General features: G+C 47.5%; 3 protein-coding genes across 11 annotated transcripts; 2 read left to right on the forward strand and 1 right to left on the reverse strand.

Moving 5' to 3' along the window:
• Nucleotides 1–43: 43 nt before the first annotated feature.
• LOC136187099 (unhealthy ribosome biogenesis protein 2 homolog) lies at nucleotides 44–11972 on the reverse strand. Of its 9 annotated transcripts, XM_065974621.1 has the most exons (33): nucleotides 11909–11972; nucleotides 11581–11861; nucleotides 11387–11527; nucleotides 11204–11335; nucleotides 11005–11144; nucleotides 10827–10950; nucleotides 10723–10775; nucleotides 10519–10672; nucleotides 10397–10473; nucleotides 9690–9810; nucleotides 9576–9635; nucleotides 9448–9518; nucleotides 9302–9402; nucleotides 9027–9250; nucleotides 8755–8973; nucleotides 8564–8704; nucleotides 8352–8503; nucleotides 8191–8304; nucleotides 7865–8144; nucleotides 7569–7811; nucleotides 7417–7518; nucleotides 7293–7364; nucleotides 7062–7237; nucleotides 6562–7009; nucleotides 6405–6506; nucleotides 6184–6358; nucleotides 6070–6136; nucleotides 5910–6018; nucleotides 1647–5853; nucleotides 1557–1596; nucleotides 1313–1504; nucleotides 657–1248; nucleotides 44–599 (listed from the first exon to the last, which is right to left on the reverse strand). In XM_065974621.1, exons 1-29 carry the CDS (start codon nucleotides 11913–11915, stop codon nucleotides 5698–5700), a joined length of 4242 nt encoding a protein of 1413 aa, XP_065830693.1. In that variant the 5' UTR covers nucleotides 11916–11972; the 3' UTR covers nucleotides 44–599; nucleotides 657–1248; nucleotides 1313–1504; nucleotides 1557–1596; nucleotides 1647–5697. The 9 variants fall into 9 exon arrangements, with proteins under 9 accessions (XP_065830693.1, XP_065830687.1, XP_065830690.1 ...); XM_065974615.1 differs by having other exon boundaries at nucleotides 1313–5603; nucleotides 5694–5853; XM_065974618.1 differs by having other exon boundaries at nucleotides 1313–1773; nucleotides 4596–5853.
• Nucleotides 1579–4675, forward strand: LOC136187331 (deleted in malignant brain tumors 1 protein-like). Its single transcript, XM_065974910.1, has one exon. The coding sequence runs from the start codon at nucleotides 1579–1581 to the stop codon at nucleotides 4585–4587; it is 3009 nt and encodes a 1002-aa protein (XP_065830982.1). The 3' UTR covers nucleotides 4588–4675.
• Nucleotides 4715–5741, forward strand: LOC136187332 (ribonuclease P protein subunit p30-like). Its single transcript, XM_065974911.1, has one exon. The coding sequence runs from the start codon at nucleotides 4715–4717 to the stop codon at nucleotides 5630–5632; it is 918 nt and encodes a 305-aa protein (XP_065830983.1). The 3' UTR covers nucleotides 5633–5741.
• Nucleotides 11973–11985: the final 13 nt, after the last annotated feature.

Below are 11985 nucleotides of genomic sequence, written 5' to 3' on the forward strand. Positions count from 1 at the left end.
TGTGTTGTTGTCTCACGAAGATAGTCACGAGATATTCACGTGATCGTTGCAATCTGCATTACCGGTATTTAGCTAATAGAAATAGAGCCTATAAAAAATCTCAGCAGTGCGGCCATTGAATTAGGCATCGGAACTTGAATGAACCTCTTGAGTTTCCTTGGAGTGACACAGTACGTACTCAGATAAACGTACGCTGTGAGTCGTGGCACACCGATGCCCCGGTCGGATGATATCCCGAGGAGGCAGCAACTCTTGAGAAGAAAGCCATGGCTGAGAGCAAAGTTGCTTACATTTTTCAAACAATGATTTCAGCTCAAATCCAATCGTCGTAGAGGAAACGAGCAATTCAATGGCTCCAATTTCAGGCAGAAAGCTAACAAAAGTAACGAAATGAGATAGTTCTCCCCTGGACGTTGTGTGGCTGTTCACGCTGCAATGGACGAAGGGAGTAAGGCTGACACATTCATAGACTTCATTCAGGTTCAGAGGGTTGCTCATCTTCAAGCAAACATCGGAGGGAGTCCATGAATTATAAATGGTGGCAATAGAATGATTTCCAAGTGGCCACAAGATGTGGTATAGCGGATCAATTCGCCCGGCTAAATTGAGTATGATCACGATCTCAGTGTGCTACTGACTACTATGCTTGCCACTACTTGTAGAGAGGGCTGCTGCTTGTATCATTTCCGCGTTCAATTCTGACAGAGATTCCTTTGATTTGACATAGTACTCGTATTTTCTCTTTTTTCCGGCGACGCTGACGTGAATCGTCATCCTGAGTTTCGACTCCTCTATTTGACTTTGAGTCTGCCTTACGCTAATAGGATTCCAGTGCAACTTCTTTTCCGGTAGCAGATAGATAGCCAACTCGACAAACCGACTCTCTGGAAAGATAAGAGTAGAGTTGTACACGGAAAAAGAAACCGCATTATGCAGCGTTCCGGGTTAGAGGACAATGCCTGCCGCACGGTCAGCGAACTCGATCGTCACATGCAGTATACCCTTTGTAACGTCGTTATCTTCGTAATAAGTGACGGCTTTTTCTTTTACAAGCGTCAAGACTAGTTTGCAGTCCATCATCGACTTTCTGAAAGTCTTCTAGCAAAATCTGTGCAAATCGGCGGGATTGCCGAGCCATTCACTGCATGGTACCTTCCTCTGAACCGTCGTTTCGTATAACTTTGTTTTGCATATCTCCAATGTTTCCGCCATGCGCAGGTACGGCTGAGGGTGTCAGCAGAAGCAAATCTAGCGTCAAAGTGTTACGGGGTCTTTTTGTAGACCAGATTTGTCTTACCGGACTTTCACTTACCGGACTTTCCCAATGAAACTGAAAGATGAAGCCGGAGGCTAGACGATCGCGGCGGCCGGTCCGCGCCAAGTTTAGGTGCAAAATTCTTTGACGACGAACACCCTATTTGTGAATCGATTCCACGCTGACGGTGCATTTCTGCAAAGTTCTCACTGCCGTACAGTGCTTTCATGGAACGATCCAAACTCGAATCTTTGAAGCGGACTATACATGCCTCCGTAGCGAGGGTAGCAGCCCTACTTACGTATCTATTTTTTGTTCTGACAATGTTGATCATCTTTCTCCTTGTACCGTACAACTACCAAAACGAACAATACTCACAATATCGGCTTACCGCCATCGAAGACGAATTGAAAGATCTGAAAACCAAGTACGACAGTTTGGTGACATTGGCAAAACCGTTAGTGAGCGAAGAAGAAAATTCCGGATCGGCAAGCCTGCCTTTCCAACAGGACGATTTGCTACCAAAAGAAAAGAGCCGAATTGAACGAAGCGTTAACGACGATCGCGGAAGAATAGTGCTCGATGATCTTGCAAGCTACGTTATACAGAGATTACAAAATCGCTGCCGTATCGCTTCCTGTGGCACGAAAGGAGACAGAGGCGTGCCTGGAATTAAGGGAATGAAGGGAGAAAAGGGCGAAAGCGGTTTTCCTGTCGATGTGGCCTACGGTCCTTTATCAGCTAGCGAGACGGGCTTGACAAGACGAAAAGGGGACAACGGCGAGAGCTGCAGCACGCCGTGCCGAAGTGACATTCGATTAGCCAATGGCTCGACCGAGTGGGAGGGACGTGTGGAAATATTTCATAACGGAATTTGGGGCACCGTCTGCGACAACAACTGGGACATAGCCGATGCAACGGTTGCCTGCAGGCAACTGAACAGAGGATACGCGGGAGCATCGCGAGTCAAGCGCGGCGCTCAGTTCGGCAAAGGCGAGGGAATAATCTGGATGGATAACCTCGACTGCACGGGAACGGAATCGAGTTTGGCCGACTGTTCCTTTTCCGGGTGGGGATCCCATCGATGCAATCACAGCCAAGACGCCGGCGTCGTCTGCGTCGGCGATATCCGCCTCGTCGACGGACTTCGACCGGACGAGGGCCGACTCGAAGTGCTCACAAACGACGAATGGGGAACGGTTTGCGGCGACGACGCCGACGGTAGTTGGAACTGGGCGAATTCCCACGTGGCGTGCAAGCAACTAGGATTCGCCGGCTTGCGGGAAACACCGATTGAAAATTCCGTCCAAGTGGCCAGTGGAATCATAGCAATGAGTCGACTCGACTGCACGGGCGGCGAAAACCGTCTCGACGAGTGCTCGTTCGTTCGAAACGATCCCAATTGCAGCCACGCCAACGACGTTCACGTTGCATGCTCCGCCGACATTCGACTCATCAGGGAATCGACGAGCGCCGCGGCTCTCGGTCACGTCGAAGTTCGACACGACGGAAAGTGGCGTAGCGTGTGCGCCGACGACGATTGGGATCTGAACGACGCTCACGTCATCTGTCGCCAGCTCGGCTTCGTCGGCGCTCGAGACTACGGGGAAAGTAATCGAACGCTCGGCGGAGGCGACACCAAATTATCCATGACAAATGTTGGGTGTACGGGAGAAGAGGAGAGTCTCCTCGATTGCCCATTCGTTGAACGACACAGCCGTTGCGCTCATCACAAACACGCCGAAGTTATATGCGTTACGAACATAAGGCTCGTGGGTGGCTCCCAGCCGGGCGAAGGAATTGTCGAAGTCCTTCGTCGCGGTAAATGGGGTCGAGTGTGTAATCGAGGCTGGGATTTGAACGACGCTCACGTCGCCTGTCGCCAGCTCGGACATTTCAGGGCGCAATTGTACGGCAACGGAAGCGCCGTCAACACCAATAAAACGTCGAATATTATATGGATGAATGACGTCAATTGTCTCGGAAACGAATCCCGTCTTGACGATTGCGAGTTTTCCGGTTGGGGAAAGCACGACTGTCAGCCGGGCGACAATAGCGACAACGTCGCGATCAACTGCGTTACCGATATCCGACTTTCTGGCGGCGATAGTGACGAACGAGGTCGAGTCGAAGTTCTTCGTAACGGCATTTGGCAATCGGTTTGCGAACGCGGCTGGGACGTCAACAACGCTCACGTCGCCTGTCGAGAATTGGGATACTATCGAGCGAAAGAGTACAGCGTCGGAACGGCCTTTGGTCGTCGTTTACGAAACGCTTGGACCCCCGGACTGCGATGCGTTGGAAACGAAACGACGCTCGACGAGTGCGCGCGAGAACCCGGACACTGTCATCGTCACGGCCACAGCGCGGCGGGAGTCGTCTGCGTGTCGGGCTTGAGACTCGTTGGAGGGACAAACGATCGAGAGGGTCGAGTCGAAATATTGCACGACGGTAGATGGGGCACGATCTGCGACGACAATTGGGAGCTGGTCGAGGCGAATATCACCTGTCGTCAGCTGGGTTACAATGAAGCGGAACGATATACGAGTTATTCCAGCTTTGGACGCGGTAGGGGACCGACTTGGATGGATGAAATAGCTTGCACGGGGCGCGAGACGCGTCTCGAAGCGTGCCCGTTTCCCGGCTGGGGAATCGAAAGTTGCACGCACCATGAGGATGCCGGTGTCATCTGTCTGAAGCCACGAATCCGACTCGTCGGCGGATCGGTGTTGACTGAGGGTAGAGTCGAGGTTTTCATCAACGGTTCTTGGGGAACTATTTGTGATACTGACTGGGATGCGACGGATGCCAACGTTGTGTGCAGAGAATTGGGATTCTTGAACCATGGAGGACATTTGGCGAGAAGAGGAGCGACGTTTGGGCAAGGTTCCGGTCCCATATGGATGAGAAACGTGGCGTGCAAAGGACACGAAACGAATCTCACTGATTGCAAATTCTCCTCCGCTCTGAGTCAATGCAGTCACAGTCAAGATGCAGGTGTCGTATGTGGACGCTTAGATATTCGTCTTGTTGGCGGAAGCGGACAGCATGAAGGTCGAGTCGAAGTGTTCTACAACAATCAGTGGGGAACGGTGTGCGATGACGGCTGGGATTCAAATGACGCACATGTCGTTTGCAGAGAGCTAGGCTTCGGCTACAACATGGCCACTGCCGTCAGCTCAGCTCACTTCGGTCAAGGTTCAGGAAACATATGGATGGACAATGTCAACTGCGGTGGTTACGAGCGTCGACTCTTTGACTGCAGTTTCAATGGATGGGGAAGTCACAATTGCGGCCACGGAGAGGACGCCGGGGTTATTTGCAGAGATTAGTGTCGTACCTGAAGGTCTTGCGCGTTGTCGTTGTCTTGTTTTGTTGTGTCCGTGTCTGTTTTTCGTCCTGTTGAGCAAAGAAGCATTTCGTCACCTACGGGCGTCGCTCTTCGTGCGTTCCCGACTAATGGCTTCGAATTTCGCCGACCTGTGCGTCCCAATCGACGAAAACAACGTGCCATTGTTCGAAAAGACCCTAGCCAATTTGAAAGAATTCGGATTTCACGCAGCGGCCGTAACTCATCGTCTAGAACTCCTCCAAACGAAACAAACGCCCATTCCTCCGTGTCCAGACAAGTCGACGGTGGCAAAATGGGCCAAACAAAGCGGACTCACCCTGTACACGCGACTGACCGTGTCTCTAACCGAAAACAGCCAGTTGCACGCTCTAGCTCAAGAAGCCGTTCGAGCTTACGACATCCTCGCTGTCGAACCGACGACGGAGAAGCTCTTCTACCGAACGTGCGCATCTCTCGAAGCAGACATCATATCGTTCGACTTCACGCAAAGACTTCTTTTCTTCTTGAAAACTCCCCAAGTGCGACAGGCCATTCGAAGGGGAATGTCGTTTGAAATTCTTTATTCTCCTATGATATTGGATGCCGCTGCGAGAAGGAATACGCTCACTGCCGCTATGGAATTGATCGAGGCGTCGAAGGGAAAGAACGTCGTGTTGTCGAGTGGATCGAGAGGTCCCATGGACGTTCGTGGGCCGTACGACGTGATGAATTTAGGACTTTTGTTTGGGTTGAAAGAGGCGATGGCGAAGGAGACCGTGTCTGTGAATTGTCGAGCGGTTATTCGTCGTGCGGTGGCGAGGAGAGAGACGTCGAAAGGAGTGACGTCGATGCGACGCGTGGATGAACTTGCGGCGGGGGAAGAATGGGTGATGAAGAAGTTGAAGGACGACGATGAAGACAGCGACATTGGGACGCTGGAAAAGGGAGACTGTGGACAGGATAAAGGTATTGACGAGAAGAAGAATGATTCAGATAGTGAAAACAGTGGTGATGAGTCTATTGCAAAGAAGCCAAGAGTTAGTTAGATAATGCGTTTATGACGTCCGAACTCTTAGGTGTATAATCATTGATGTACTAGTAGTATACCTCATTATACTTTTCCAGAAAATTTATGATGCTGCGTGTAGTCACCAAACAGAGCCTTGAAAATTTCCTTTCCTGACTTATCGAGCGTTGTGTGGAGTAAAGCCAACTCGTGCTCTCGACACAAATCCAGCAAGGCGTAGATGCCGGGTAACAAAAGAGCCTAAAAGAACCCAGTTCACTACGTCGCATACGCGTACGCCTAAGAGAAAAACCGACCTTAGTGTCACTGCCAACCGATTCATTTTGAACGGAGGCAATGAAGTCTGCAACCACGTAGGGAATATACTTTCCAAACGACTTGTTTCTGCTCATCTCCTGATAAATTCTAAACACATCAATTCATATTTAGAAGGAAAATTTCTTAAGCCATTATCACCTCGCCAATAAATTGACCTCGTAGCAAGACCCACCACTTCCCAGCTCAAAAGCACACAGAAGCATTTCTTAGAAAAGAATGCTACACCAATGTGATGCGAATACCGTGACCTACTTTTGACGCATTGGATGAACGCTGAAACGGCTCCGACAACGGCATCTGCATGATGACGAAGCAGCATGTGAAGGACTTCACAGCAATTTTTAAAAGAACTGCTCGTTGTTGAAGACAGCTTCGCCACGAGACAACCGTGAAGCACAGTCACTGACGCACCGCCCATGAGGACCATCTAAAAATCTTTGTACCAGATAGCGTTTACACCTCGTTTTCCTTACCTTTCCTCGAGACAAAAACTGAGAAAATAAACTTAATATTCTGGCTTCCAGTCGACTGTCGTCTTCTGCTGACTGAAGCACTTCCAAAAAGAGCAATATTGCCTGAAGAGGTAGGTCATGAATTACCGTTATCTACTAGTAGGTTATTTGAGGTCACCTTGGGAATTTCTCTAAATAGTATTTTCTGCACGTCTTCACTCTGATACTTCGCCTTTAGTAGGATCTCCCAAAGACAAACTGCTTGGCGAGGCGACAGCGTGGAGTAATTCATTTTTGCCGAGAGGCTCTCCAGGATAATTTCTGCCTCTTTTAGGCCAGCATTTTGAAGCATTCGGCTGATACATGCTTTGACAAGAGCTTCGTTAGGATTCCCAGCGATATTGCCATCTAATACAATGCTGGCCAGGCTCTGCCACGGCCTACTTCCATCGTCGATCAATAGACGTAAGAAAGTCTTCCACAATGTAAAGACCGTTGCCTTTTGTCGTAGCGCAGCTATCCAAAGGACTCCTACGGACCATTCAGTTAGGCCGCCGTTTTTCTCTCCGTGCTTCAGGTGATCCATAGCGAAATCCAGCACACCGTTATCAAAGTGCTGTTCTCTTCTACAAATCAAAACTTATACGTGACAGATTTGTATACAATACAAGCTCTTACCCTAGCAACGCATTCAGAGCTTCGATTAACACGTACGTTTCCACCGAGTGCTCCAAAGCTGACGTTTCTTGCCCCTTGGCTGTTATAGTATTTGCAAGTTTTTGATGCAGGTTTGAGAAACAGTCAGCTACAGCTCTGCAAGAAGAATGCTTTGACTCATCGCCAGATCTAGCGACCTGTTGTCAAAAATTTGAGGTTTGTAAGGCGAAGCTCAGTATGCCGACTGCTTACAGTATAACAGGCGATGAGAATTGCATTGCAAATATCCAGTTGGACTGACGGAACTCTTTCAAATGTCGCCGTCTATAAATCAAAGGCTACGTTTACGAATGAAAATTGTTTTTTACGCATTTACACTTTCGGCAAATTTCACGACATCAAGAGCAAGCGATGCCTTCTGTACGGCAAACGTTGTCAGCCTACATAGAATTGCTCTGAGCTCATCTTTCTTTACGCCCTGAAGATCAAAGAAAAGTTAGTTAGGTAGTGTACCGTACACATACTGACCGGAACGCTATAGCAATGAGTGAAAAACTTCAAGAGAGGCTGCAAACGTGAAACGGCAACCTCCAGACAAATTGCATACTTCTTCGAATCAGCACATCTCAACAGTGCTTTCCAAACGGCGAAATAACGAGGATCGAGTGACTGATTGGCAAGCATCAGACCGATTCCACATCCTAAAAGTCCCATGTAACAGAGAAGAAAATTCTCAGTCAAAAGAGAATCAAATGGAAGGTAATCAAAGACCTGAATAAAAGCAATCTATCCCATGCAATTTACAAGGCAATCTCGACCCGTACCTCCAGTAGGCGGCATATTGATTCCGAAGTTATCGATGACGAATGACTTGGTTGCCGCTTGGTACACTTTGAAACAACTTCGCTTGCTTTCTTCGCAATGTCAGACCACCTGGACTCTAACACGTCTCGTAGTTTTTCTCTGAGGCCTTTAGTGCCGAGGCCAGTGGCTGTTAACGATTCAATGACATCGGCTTGCTCGTCGTCGCCACGCTTGGACGCTTTCTCAAATCGAGTCAGTAAAACGTTCAAAAGAGATAACGCTTCTGAGTCATTCGTCACCCTAAAAAACCCGTTATACAAACCAGTCTCGTCTTCTGAAAAATTACGTTTTGAGTACTGATACAAACTCTTCTATAAGAGACACGATCAATGCCGATTGAACAACTCTAATTTCTTGAAAGACTGGAGACTGCATAAGGCACCGAATATCGAACAGCAAACTAGAAGATTAGGATTAAAAAAGATATACAATAGACTATGTCCCAACCTCTGATGAGAACTGTTTTTAAACACTTGAAGAATAAAAGCAGCGACTTTCGATATGTCATCCAAAGTCATGTATGAGACTAGCAGTGGAAGATTACTTGCAAATAAACGCCAACAGGCCTCCACGAGGGTATGAGATTGGACGTTTTCAATCTGAAATAAGAAGTTTAATAACTAATAGCAGCGAGTCTCCTCCCTTAGTAAGAGCCATACCTGCCCATTCCAATCACAAGCACCAGGCGCAAGTCGAGTGAAATTACAAAGAAAGCTTGTAGCATTTCCTAAAACACCCACGTCCACCACTTGGTCATCGACGTCCAAGCAGCGTCTGACAAACTGAACGCTTAGACGACTCTAAGTTCAAGCATATCGTGCTGGTAACGTTATGGTATGGCGTAGCATACCAGAAAGTAGTATAATCTTGGCTGATTCAGGAAGTCGTTGCCTTCACAAGGCAAATCAAGATTTTGCAACCATAAACTGCCTAATTCGGGTCGCCACGCCAACTTGGGAAGTTCTGCTTCTAAGCGTTTCACTATTTGAGGCTGGAGATGACTCAGCATCGAAAGCAAGTTAAGGAGCGCACTATACAGATGTAAGTAACAGTGTACAGCACCCAAATCCTAAGAGATAGAAAAAGACGATCGTTATAAACTAAATTCGGGTTCTCTCTCACTTGTGTTGTATTGAAGCACTCTGCTAGTGAAGGGAGAGTACACCCAATCGTTTCGTCAATTAATTTCGCTATTGAATCTCTGTGGGAGATTGCCACACTTCCCAGAGACGCTCGTTCAAGCAGCAAGCAAAGCAGTCGGCTGGCCAACCAAGCGTGTTTGGTTTGGAACGATGTCTTCCCTGCCAATGTCTTCCGTTTTTTTGAAGGAGGAGGGCTGGAAATATCTGACAAAGGCAAGTTCACTAGTGACAGGAGCTGAGCTGCTTTAGTCATACTCTCTGATTCTGAACCAGTAAACGATTTCAAGTGTGTAATTAGCGATCGCCAAACTTCCTCCACTTGACTCAGTGGCATCACCTCGAAGATATTTTGCAGCCTAAAATCATATGAAGAACGGAGAGAGCGGCTAAAATCTTCTCACTTTTGAACAACGCGCAATGGAAGATATTCCGGGTTTCTACTCTTTAACAATTTATTAAAAAGAACGTGAATCTGTGCAGGCAGAAAAATAAAACGCAGAGTCATCCCAACCGATATCCCCTCTCTTGCCTGATTCAATTTCCCATAGACGTCAATGAGCGAAGATACGAAATCAAGAAGCAGGCCATTCTACATAGAAGACTTGCAAGCGAATGCAACACACAAAATATGTACTGTAGATACGATCGTTTGTGGATCTAGACACTTCTCCCAGCACTTGGTCACACAATCCTCAACAGTACAGTGATCCAATTCAATCAGCGCCTGAAGACAAGCATACTGAAATTGATTTCCTTGCACCCACCTAAAAGTTCATGCTGAAAGCAGTACCCCAAGAAAAATTTTACAGAGGCGAGGTTGCCTAACTTTAGTTTAGTAAGAGGTCTGGCCCACGCGAGACTAGTAATTGAAAATGTTGGGAAACTGAGTTTTTACTTGTTAAATCTGGCGGTAAACTGTAAAAAGGAAGTTCCTTTGCCTATGAAGTCTGAAGGTTTGGATAAAGGACTGCTATAGTCGTGGATTTGGGCGAAGGGCCCCCCCCTTGGGGGTAAAAGCTTACAGACTCGTCGTTTGACCGCGAGAAGCTCAAAAACGCGTCTTCTCGCATAGAGAACTTTAAACGTAGCTAGACTATCCGTTTCTCGTCAAATTACCTAACCAATTGACAGGGTATATGATACTGTGCACGTTTCAAAATGCGCGTGATGCCATAAAATGATGTGGCATCTCACCTACGTCGAAAAAGACGCGACACGGGCCGTCATAGCGTTTTAGAAGTATGGGTCAGCGATAGGCGAGTGAGGGTCAGGGCCAACGTACCCATGCCGACCCATGTGGACAGAACTCTGGACAACCACCGGAGACACCTAGACTAGACAGAAACTCACTTTCCAGAACTCAGTTGACGAGCTACAGTCTTTAGCCATTCTAGTTGCAGGCCACTTCCTGACACGTCAGCGACAACCTGCAGAAACTTCAGGGCACTTGATCACACGACAAACGCTCTTACGTTATAAACTCTGAACGAATTTAATAGGAAAATAATTCGCTGAAGCGATCTGAGCTGCACTGTTTGGTCTTCTTTGCCGACGTCATCATTCAGGAGTTCAGCCGAAGAGCAAAGTGCTTTCACAAACTGAAATTTCGATGACGGATTTTGATTTCTGCAAGCAAAAACACGTCAGTGAAAGGCTCTCTTAGATGACATTCGCACTTGGCAGCTTGTAGATAGGATTTGCATAAAACGGGAAGGATATCAAAGATAGCCTAGAGAAAAAGAAGGTAATCATTAATTAATTTTGAATAAAAAACACGTACGTCAGGACAGTGCGAGAAAGCGTTTCTTGTAGCGGAAAAGAAGTGCCTGCAATAGGATGCTGATCCTTTTGCATCTTCTCTTTCGCTGCTTTCGATAGCCGATGAATAAACAGCCAGATGATTTCTGAGAAAGCAGGAATTCCCCGCTACATGTTGAGAGACTCGATTGACGGCTTACGCGTGAAAAAAACTGCTGCACAATATCGATTCCACTTGAGCCACAACGGATCGAGCAGTTGGAGCATCAGGTTGCAAGATGAGACGCCGTCTCAATCGAATGCACGGAATCATTAGTTGCTCGCACGCGTAGATAAATACCTAAAGACCGAGAAACCATCCATCCATTCGAGGCCCTCTTCCCGTCTCCGTCTTCATGCCTTCTTCAAATTGGCTTGTTTTCCCAGGATCTGCGTGTAAATGTTTAACACGGAATGTACGACGCTGATCATATTCTCATTTTGAATGCATGTGAGGAAAGTGAGTTTCACGACGACGACAGCCAATGGAGCCTCGCAAAGAATAGCCTTCAATTTTAAAAACAACAGAGCCAGCCCACTTACAAATGCCTCGAATTTGGTGTCCATCAGTTGGGACAGAGAAGGATTGTCACAAAGCAGCTTGCAAACGTCGAGAGCAGGTCGCAAGTAGGCGAGCGAAACATCGTTCTCTTTCAACGCCTTTTCGACCAATTGAGTTAGAACCTACGGAATCAATCAATAAATCGATTAATCAATTTACATATACATGCAGTTACGTGAATCGTCTTCTGCTTGACACTGTACTTGGACGGTTTTTCGTTCATTACGACTGATGATAGAGCATTTTCGTACAATTTCCACACAGCTGCCTGATCGTCGTCGCTCGTCTGCTCGTGTCGCTCTCTTTTGGCACTGGCAGCCAGCTCCTCGCCCATCCAGTCGAGTAAGACCTGATACTTGTTGGGGAAAACAACTTCCGACGAACGCCAGGCGTAATGAGCGAGCTGAGCGCGAGATTTTAGCGATAGTCGCGTATTCCACAGAGACGCTCGCAAGCCTAATCTTGAAGCAGTTAGAAAAAGCGTATTCGTTGCAGAAACGTACCCCTCATCAGCTAAGAAGCACTTTTCGGCTTTTTGGAGGCAACGTGCTAGAAGTCAATATTTAGCGTCACGTGTTTA

Source organism: Oscarella lobularis, chromosome 5 (assembly GCF_947507565.1).
Source record: "Oscarella lobularis chromosome 5, ooOscLobu1.1, whole genome shotgun sequence".
In the NCBI taxonomy this organism is placed as follows: domain Eukaryota; kingdom Metazoa; phylum Porifera; class Homoscleromorpha; order Homosclerophorida; family Oscarellidae; genus Oscarella; species Oscarella lobularis.

Excerpts from the sequence above, each read along its gene's own strand:
- LOC136187332 (XM_065974911.1), top strand. The coding sequence starts at position 4,715 with ATGGCTTCGAATTTCGCCGACCTGTGCGTCCCAATCGACGAAAACAAC.
- LOC136187331 (XM_065974910.1), top strand. The coding sequence starts at position 1,579 with ATGTTGATCATCTTTCTCCTTGTACCGTACAACTACCAAAACGAACAA.
- LOC136187099 (XM_065974615.1), bottom strand. Across the intron at positions 9,811-10,396 it reads CGTCAACTGAGTTCTGGAAA|GTGGGTGCAAGGAAATCAAT; the intron begins GTGAGTTTCTGT and ends ATGAACTTTTAG. Across the intron at positions 7,238-7,292 it reads TTCTCATCGCCTGTTATACT|GTCGCTAGATCTGGCGATGA; the intron begins GTAAGCAGTCGG and ends TTTTGACAACAG.